General features: G+C 36.6%; 1 protein-coding gene across 2 annotated transcripts; it reads right to left on the bottom strand.

Annotated features, from left to right (window-relative positions):
* Nucleotides 1–1,407: 1,407 nt before the first annotated feature.
* On the bottom strand, nt 1,408–4,858 carry LOC131801277 (uncharacterized). 2 transcript variants are annotated; one of them, XM_059119783.1, is made up of 5 exons: nt 4,487–4,858; nt 2,386–2,471; nt 2,083–2,315; nt 1,850–2,003; nt 1,408–1,778 (listed from the first exon to the last, which is right to left on the bottom strand). In XM_059119783.1, exons 2-5 carry the CDS (start codon nt 2,465–2,467, stop codon nt 1,663–1,665), a joined length of 585 nt encoding a protein of 194 aa, XP_058975766.1. In that variant the 5' UTR covers nt 2,468–2,471; nt 4,487–4,858; the 3' UTR covers nt 1,408–1,662. The 2 variants fall into 2 exon arrangements, with proteins under 2 accessions (XP_058975766.1, XP_058975773.1); XM_059119790.1 differs by having other exon boundaries at nt 4,547–4,858.
* Nucleotides 4,859–9,729: the final 4,871 nt, after the last annotated feature.

The raw sequence follows: 9,729 nt of genomic DNA, 5'->3' as shown, positions 1-9,729 counted from the left end.
GTGCTAAGGTGGCGTTCGTTCCATATATCCGGTAAATATTCCAATAGCAGATAGTTTTTTTTTTTAATTTTTAAGGAAGGAAATCCACTTTTTTTTAAAAATGTGTGAGAAGTTGTCCTGGTCCCAGAGAAACTGAACCCATCTCCTTTTTAATTTTTTTTGCTATTCAAATTTTGATAAAACAACACTTTTTTAAATCCCGAGTAAATTGAGACGATTTATTAGCTGGACAACGGCCGAATAACGACTAAGGTTTCCATGTATCTCCACCATGGAGAAAATCAAGGACACCATTAAAACGGGGCTTGTTTTTGCTTCAATCGCTCTGGGATGCTGTCGCCACGTAGCAATGGCAAAGCAACACTGATTGTAAAAGTGAAAGTGAACAGGGCCGGAAGGTTCTTCCCACAAACACTTGTCGCAGGCAGCTAGGCAGGAGAGCTGGATGGTTGGTTGGCTGGCTGGCTTTCCTCTTGGTTACTGCTGAAAAGCTCTTTTGCTTATGTTACCCGGGCAACATCAGCGCGTAAACTGTTCAACGCACGTCTGCAGCGAATGGTCGAATTACAACTGAACACCAATTTGAACTTTATCCCGGCAAAATGCCTCAACTAATAGACAATGGGAGAGAAAACACGGCGACAAGGATGATGGATAGACGAATGGTTGGATGGGTGGATAGGATGGCATGGATGATGGGGTGGTTGAATGTGGATGAGCGAGCGGCTGACTGGATTGATGAATGACAATCATAATAACAATAATAATAATGGCGTTAACGTAAGAGCAAGCCATGCTAAGGGTGGTGGTGCGTACTGGCAGCGTTGCTACCACCAAGAAAAAAAAAAGATAAAATCAAATAAAAACCCCAAATTTCCTCCATTCCGCTTCAAAATCGCAAAAGGAGGGGAGATTTATTCTCCATGACAAAAACTCCAAAAGTTTCCTCAGAATTTGGAAATTGGATACCTTAACAACAATATTTTTATTTTACGAGTACTCTTGTTGTTGGTGTTTTTGTTCTCTTAAATTTCGCTTAGGTGAAAGTAGCTTTTACGCACGGTTTTTTTTCCAAATTATTTCCTTTACAACGCCCTCAAACCCTACATATCATAAGCGGAAACACTTGTACGTACTGGCAAACAACATACCCAGTAAAAAATTGGATCATCCAACGATTAATCGTAGGACGCTCCTTTTCGAGCAATGGAGTACTCCTTAAATCTCCGACTCTCTTGCATTTTATACTCTTTTTTAACATTGCATGTCCTAGGAGGCGAGCACTCCTTTTGAGCTCCCATTGGATGACAGACGGAGTACTCGTTTTCATCTCGGAAAGGAGGACAAAGGGAGTAATCTTTGTTATCTCCTGAAAAAGCATAGACGGAGTACTCGTTTTCATATCGGAAAGGAGGACAAAGGGAGTAATCTTTGTTATCTCCTGAAAAAGCATATAGGGAGTACTCCTTTTGATCTCGGAAAGGAGAATCAAGGGAGTAATCTTTGTTATCTCCTGAAAGAGTAAAAGAAAGTAAAGAAGTAAAAGAAAAGAGTAAAATAAAGAATATATATTTTATCATTTATTTTTAACGAAAAAAAAACAAATAATTCATTTTTGTACTATAATTTCTTATAATTAAAAAAACATATTAAATACTTTATTTATTTAGATTTTAGGCTGTAGGTTTGCCGGTAAAATGTTGCCTTACATTTGCGAAAGGCCAACTTAAAAGATTTTTCAAATTCAGGATAAGTTTCGTAGGTGTCTCTGAGTGATTCTGCAAAAATAAAGGAAAAATAAACATCATGTACATATTATTTAAAACACGTTATAAAATCAAGCTATTACCGAAATAAAAAAAGTTAAACAACCGATATTTGTTTATGGCTGTCTTATTTTTAGCTCCATCCCAATTTACCCGAAGCAAAATATTGTCACCAATCATTGCATGTAACGCCTTTTCTATTTTGTCTTTGCCAAATTTTAGTTTCATATATGATATCTGAAAATAATTAAAGATAAATATAATTAGCTTTTAGTACCAAATTCACTTAAATTATGCATTAAAAACTCTGGCTTACCACTTCTGATTCAGGCTCGTTATTAACTAATTGTTCTGCCGAATTTAATTCCTCTAGTGAATTTATTGGAAAAATTTTGAGATCCTTGCTAGTTGGGCGTATGTGTTTAACGACCTGTTCTAACAAAATTGTCTGTTTACACATAATTTTCTTTAAAGCTTCGACTTCAGTTTGAAGGAGATCAATTTTGTTTTCCAATTTTTTATTGGTGTTTTTTGTTTCATTGTTTGTTTCTAGAAATGAACATAAAATCAAATAATTACTATGATAAAAAATATAAAAAGAGCTATGAGTTAACATTACCTGCGACATTATTCGGTGTGCTTTGTACAGTTTCATCCGTAAAAACTGATTGAGTTTGGAATATGTTCGCATTAAAATTCATGGTTCTTAAGGTAGAAAAATAGTTTGAAATATAGTTTAAATATTAGTATTTACTAAATTTGACAGTGGTGTAGAATAGGAATAAATACAAAATATTCCCCATCAGGTACGCAAAATATCTTGCAATATATGTCACGCATGTTAATTTTCTCTCGGTGGATATTTAGTGTTTTCGCCTTACAAATTCCTAAACACTTTTTAGAGTCCACTGGGTACTGAAACAAGCTTACTGCATCTGTAAATGCGTTACCGACTACGTATTCTTCGCCGCTATCTACCAAGAAACCATATACTTTAATTGGAACCATACTCATAGTGAAGCAAAAATTGTCAGGAGATTTTCCGGATAAGAAATATGTGTCGAACTTGTATCTCATAAACAAGTTGTTTCTGTGTTTTTGCCCAAGTGGTAAGAATTTAGGATCATTTGTTTTCAAAAGCAAATGCCGCTCCATGCATCGATTATTTAGCTGTTGGCTAATGTATGATGGTTTCCGACAATCTTTTTTTAAGGTTTGCAAAAAGTTCTCATATTTATATGATGAAAAATTTTCTACATTTCCAAAGTTTTCCACGCATTTCGCCAAATGTAGTAAATTGTGCACGTTATAACTGATCTTATCACTTCCATATATCAAGGCAAAATCGGCAACAAAAGCTTCCATTAGTTGTTGAACGCATTGCAAATTCTTATGACAATTTGAAGGACACGAAACCATCCGATATGCTGTATGTAATAGTAAAAAGTGTGTATATAAATCCTCATGCAATATGTTTTTAAAAATAATTATTCCCGTGTAAAGCACAACTTGCCGGAATTCCTTTGCCTTCCACCTGCATACCTCGTCAAATAGTCTACCTTTTCGAGCAAACTCCTTTGGGGTATACTTCGCAATATACAATATTTTGCGATTTAATTCATTTATTTCCGCTACATTTAACTTTGATTTTGTATGCTTGTTTTGTAAAATTAAACGCAACATCTTTTTAAACACTCCAAGGTCAATCAAATGCATAGTGTCAAGCGGAAATTGTGTGACCATCTTAATGTTGCATAATTCCAAAGGGTGAGTTTCGCTACGAAATTGCTGTATGTGATATGCTTGACTTTTTCGTGCTAGGAAAGCTTCATCAGTCCTGGCATTTCCGGGTACTATAGCATAATTTAGTCTCTTATTTTTATATGAAGCTTCTTGCTCACATTTCGAACATCCTTGCGCAGAAGTGTGTCCCACTGTACCGGTTAAAAAAGCCCTTGCAGGTGTGTCACAAACAAAAAGTCTAATTTTGGGTGTAAAGTATTTATCACCAATTTTAAAACCTTCATTTTTCAAATAGATGTATTCCTCCACAAATCTTTTTAAGAAATCCTTTACATCCGGAGGTTTTGATTTACCAATATAAGTAGCAATTAAAAATGGTTGTGAGTTTTTGAACTCTGAGAAAGAACATAAGATTGGCCATAATGACGTTGATGAGCTTTTATAAAGCGGCATTCCATCCACAAATACATCAAGAAGTAATTCGGACTTTGCATTCAACAGCAAGTATTGGCCATGCATCATCAGCGCTTTTTCTAATCCAAAATGAAAATATTCACCTGGTGGCATTTGTGATATTGACGGGCTCTCATTAGGGCAATAAGAGTTTTCTGCATATAACGCTTTCAACAATGTTTCCTTGCATAGTGCAACATTAATACCTTCACTTTTTAAAATGCTAAGAAGCGAATTACAGCATTCGTTGGAAACGCGATTATTTATTACCCACGAAGCAAGCTTCCGATCAATACAATCTTTTTTTTCACTGCTGAAACTCGTATCATTTGGATTCATTTCGTCATGAATATTAAAGTTTTCCGATTGGCTACCCTCATTTGATGACTGATTAATTTCTATAGGTGCCGAAAGTTCCTGATCAGTAAGAGTCTGCCGAGTACAATTTGAGAAATTTTCAATTTCTTTTTTTACAAGCCGTCTAAGATGACGTTTAGAAACAAAATTATCACACATTATTTTACCAATTGATTTTTTTAATTACACTTTTTTAATTTTTTTAATTACACTTTATTTACACTTACAACACGTGTTTCACTTCAGACGGACACAAGAAAACTGAGCAAATGGACGGACAACCATAAAGAAATAATCGAACATGACGAAAGCAACAGTTAAACAACAGTTACATCAAACAAAAAAAAACATGCCAAAAATGCTTTGATGCATCCCTTATTGATCCATTTGGAGCATAAGGCGAGACATCAATTTTTTTCCAACTTCGTGGAATTTTTTGGCAAAACAAAATTCATACATTGCTCGCTTATTACTCCAAATGGATGAAGAAATCATTACTCCTCTATTGCTCGGTTGAGGATTACTCCAAATATTTTTTACTGGGTAGTAACTCCCAACACCAACACCAATACCACCTCCATCGTCATTATTATTGTTATCCACTCACACAAACACACACATATATCCACTGCCACTCATTATACTCCCCTCCATCACACACACACACACAACACAGCCAGTTTGTAACAATAGTCCGGAAACTAAGCAACCAACCAATCACCAAGGATGTTAGTCGGCATTGACACAAGCACCTCCCCCACGAAACAGTGAAAAGGGATAAACATGCTGCTGCGAATACAACAACAACACCAACAAGGACTAAAAATCGCTAACGCACCACCACCACCATGGAACATCATCACTTCGCTCACTCACTCACTGGCTGCCTACCCATCTTGCTGGATGGATGACTGGAAAAAAATTTGGTTGGATTGTTGGGATTTATTGTACCTTTGCTTTATTTTTTTCCCATCTTTTTTTGTTTTCTTGCCGACAATAAGTTTTTGTGTTTCTCTTTTTTTTTGTTCTGCTACGAACTGTTGTGATGACAAGTGATTCATTCATTCTTTCATTCTATCATTATTTTTGCATCCACTTCATCCCTGTTAACAACAATGGTGTATTGCACGCATGTACACATATACACAATACAGGTGGGTATGTATTTGTGTGGGTGTTTGTAAACATTATTACACAGGACAACAGGTTTTTTTAAGGTTATCGAAATATAATTAAATAGCTTTAAACCTATTGAGGAGAATTTTTTTTAAATAATCCGAAAAGACTGAGTCAGGGAAGGGAAGGCATCCACCATTAAGTAGCGAGAATGGATCAATATTTGGGCACATACAGGGTGAGATAAAAAAACTGCAACAAAGTCAAATACAATAATTTTTACATTTTTGTTTTCAACTTTATTGAATGAAAGCAAAAAATGTCGGAAATAGCATCAAATTTTAGAATAAGTTCGAATTGGTCACCTTTGGCACGAATTATGGCCTTCAAACGGCCAATGAAACCGGCCATCGATACCTTGGTATTTTTTAGTGCCAACCTTGATTTCCAAAATACTCCAGACACAATAGTCCAACGGATTGGTAGCCGGAGATTATGGTGGCTATTGTGCCCTGGAAATGAAGCGAGGAACCTCATTTTGTAACCATTCTTGGGTGGCGCGTGCTGAGTGCGATGGTGCTGAGTCCTCTTGGAATATCGAAAGTCTGCGCCAAAATGTTTGCTTGCCCAAGGCTTTAATACAGCCTCCAGAATATTTTCGCGATAATATTCTGCATTTATTCTGATGTCACGGTCGATTAACAAGAGCGGAGAGCGACCATCGGCTGTTATGGCGGCCCACACCATCACCATGGCCGGCTGTACCACGAGTTCATTTTTCAATATTTGCCGAATGGAATATTGCGATATGTTCAGCTCACCAGCCATTTTTCGGCCACTGCGACGCGGGTTTTGATGAAGTCGCTTCTTTATTTTTCAAACCATTTCTGCTGATGTTGCTGTTTTCTTCCGTCCACTTCCTTGACGTCGGGCTACGCTCAGAGTATCACGAGCGATGGGACGAAACACAAAAGACTTATTCACATTTAAATGCTGGAGTGCCCTAACGATAGCCACTTGTGGTTTTCCAGCTAAGTATAAAGAAAAAAATTCTCACCAAAATACTTTAGTGAGCTTGTAATGAGCTGTTACTGGAATAATTTTAACAGCTGTCAGACGAGTGGCTTATAAATGGCAGGAGTCTGAAGTTGGTTGCAGTTTTTTCATTTCATCCTATATAATTGTGGTCTGCAGAACAACAGCGATCATCTTTAAAAACCTCCATTTTCAATTTCGTGATTAATCGACCGGTATCGTGATTTCAAATTAACATGGACATACGAGCGGACGGATGGACATACATAGCTGGATCGACTAAGTAAACAAATCCAATTAAAAAAAGTAAAATCTCACGTAGAGCGAAGGGAGGCAGTAGCCAGTATAAATTTGACTCATCGTAATATAAAGATGAGACGTTACTTAGTCAGGTGTGCTCCCACCAAAAAGTAAATATAAGTTATAGAATTAACATTTTTAAATTCTAGAGTCGATGACTGATTTTTTTCTTGAAATCGCTGATTTGTTTCGCATATTATGAGAAATGTAATTATTCAAAATGTTGTCCCTCTGTTGGGAGTGTACCAGAACGAGTGGTCCTATATATTCCATCTTAAGAATCAGATGATTGTTTCGCATTTTATGAGTTTGTGTTATTAAAAAATTTTGACCTGTTGTGCGTGAGGTCCTATATATTCCATCCTCATACCAAATATTGTTTTGGGAGAAATATTGGGAAATTTGAAGATAATTGGATGCTCAATTCACGTTTTATGAGTTTCAATACTAATAATAATGTTGATCCATAGTGGGAGAGGTACCAGAAGGAGTGAACCAATATATCCCATTTTCACACCAGAATTTGTGTTAATAAAAATTTTTGGATTTGTGAAATTTAAAGACAATCGTACTCCTATTTCACATTGATACCCTTTGTGGGGAAATGCCAGAAGGAGTCTCCAATATTTTCCAGCTTCATACCAAGTATTGTTTGGGTGGAAATATTGCATTTTGTGAAATTTGATGTTCAATTCGCTTTTTATGTTCGTTTCGTCCATTCAATACTTTGACCCTTTGTGGTGGGTCTTTGACCCCCTTTGGATCAAATTGGATACTAAAATTGGACCTAAGTTTGGACCAAATTGGATACTCCCTTATCGTGCGCAACTGCCAGACAGACGGAGGGACACCTCAAATGTTCTGAAACGGATTTGGGTAATAGAGATCTATGTTTTAAAACCGTTATTTCGATGAGGCACGTTTTGGTCATATGAATTGATATACCGGGTGATATAAAAAAAAACTACAACAAAGTCAAACGACATAATTTTTAGATTTTTCTTTTAAATTTTATTGAATGAAAGCAGAAAATGTCGAAAATAGCGTTAAATGTTAGAATAACTTTAGATTTGTTCGAATTGGTCACCTTTGGCATGAGTTATGGCCTACAATCGGCCAATGAAACCGTTGGCGCTTGCTTGAGGTGATCGACACTTTGGTATTTTTTTGTGCCAAAATTGCTTTTCAAAATCCGGACATTTTAGTGGCCATTGCGCGCTGTAAATGAAGCGAGGAACCTCATTTTGTAACCATTCTTGTATGGCGCGTGCTGAGTGCGATTGTGCTGAGTCCTGCTGGAATGTCAAAGGTCTTCGGCCAAAATGTTTGCATGCTCAAGACTTTGATACACCCTCCAGAATATTTTCGCGATAATAGTCGGCATTTATTCGGATGCCACGGTCGATTAATACGAGTGGAGAGCGACCATCGGCTGTTATGGCGGCCCACACCATCACCATGGCCGGCGCTAGAGATCTGGAGGCCAACCGAAGGTGCACATTTTCAACTGACCTCTTTGGCAAGTAAACACGATCATTTTGTTTGTTTACAAACTGCTGGACAACGAATGTTTTCTCATCGGAGAAACCAAAATTCGGCAGTTCACCACTTTCGGCCAAGCGAATCAACTCTTTAGTTCTTTTGTGTCTATTTTCATTCTGTTCCTGTGTAAGTTCTTGCACTTTTTGGAATTTCGATGGCTTTATGTCGAGCTCATTTTTTGACGAGCCATATTTCGGCCACGGCGACGCGGGTTTCGATGAAGTCGCTTCTTTACTTTTCGAACCATATCTGCTGATGTTGCTGTTTTCTTCCCTCCACTTCCTTGACGTCGGGCTACGCTACCAGCATCACGGTAATAAGCGATGGTACGAGAAACAAAAGATTTATTCACATTTAAATGCTGGAGTGCTCTAACGATAGCAACTTGTGGTTTTCCAGCCCAATATAAAGGAATCACCCTATCACGCTTGAATTCCATGACGAATAACTTTTTTCTGGACAATTCTCACCAAAATAATATAATGAGCTGTCACTGGAATAATTTTAACAGCTGTCGGATGAGTGGCTTAGAAATGAAAGCCGTCTGAAGTTGTTTGCAGTTTTTCATCTGACCCTGTAGAGGTGGTTTTGGAAATACGTACCGGTTATGTACAAAAGGTACGATATTGGTGTGTAGGTTCAAGATATAAAGTGGTTATGGAAATGAATGGTTACGTGAACGAAATGTTCAAAGTGGATCTATATTTGGTATTACTTATCTTTATATAAAGAATTTGGAAATACATACTAAAAAAAAAGTAATGAATGGTTTTAAATTTGGTATTTGGGGAAGGGATAGTGCTGGAAATCTGAAATGAATGTGTATCGCAATTAATCATCCAATTTATATTTATAAATTATGGTCTTTTATTGAATACATTCTATTCGGGGTAAAAAATATTCTTAACATAAATTGACTTATTATAAATTCCTTAATCCGCATACGAAGTAGGGGGCATTTTATAAAAATGTCATTCTATTTGGCCCTATTGAACTTAGTTGTTCAAAACAAATGATTACAATTTATGGCAATATCATTGTTGTCCTGTGTAATTTCCTTTTCATATTTCAAAGTGGGTGTACACTACAAACACAGATACATACAGGCAAACACACACACAACAACAACAACAAAGTTGTGACTGCGGTGGCGGAAATTCAGCCAACCATAATGCCAGGATGATGATGAATGTAATCTATGCACACAAACACACATATACACGAACATACATACCAACGCACTGTAGTATATGTGTATGTAATACATACAAATATCAATGTTTATGTGTATCCACATGTATGAGTGCCTGTTTCGTTGTATACTTTTTACATTATAATTTTCCACGCATTTTATAAAATGTTGAATAAAGACATTTATCATCATTTCATTTGTTTGTTTCTTAGTTTCTCTGTCTGT

This window comes from Musca domestica, unplaced genomic scaffold (assembly GCF_030504385.1).
Source record: "Musca domestica strain aabys unplaced genomic scaffold, Musca_domestica.polishedcontigs.V.1.1 1, whole genome shotgun sequence".
In the NCBI taxonomy this organism is placed as follows: Eukaryota; Metazoa; Arthropoda; class Insecta; order Diptera; family Muscidae; genus Musca; species Musca domestica.
Note: the sequence above shows the minus strand (reverse complement) of the source record. Positions and strands in the feature narration are given on the sequence as shown.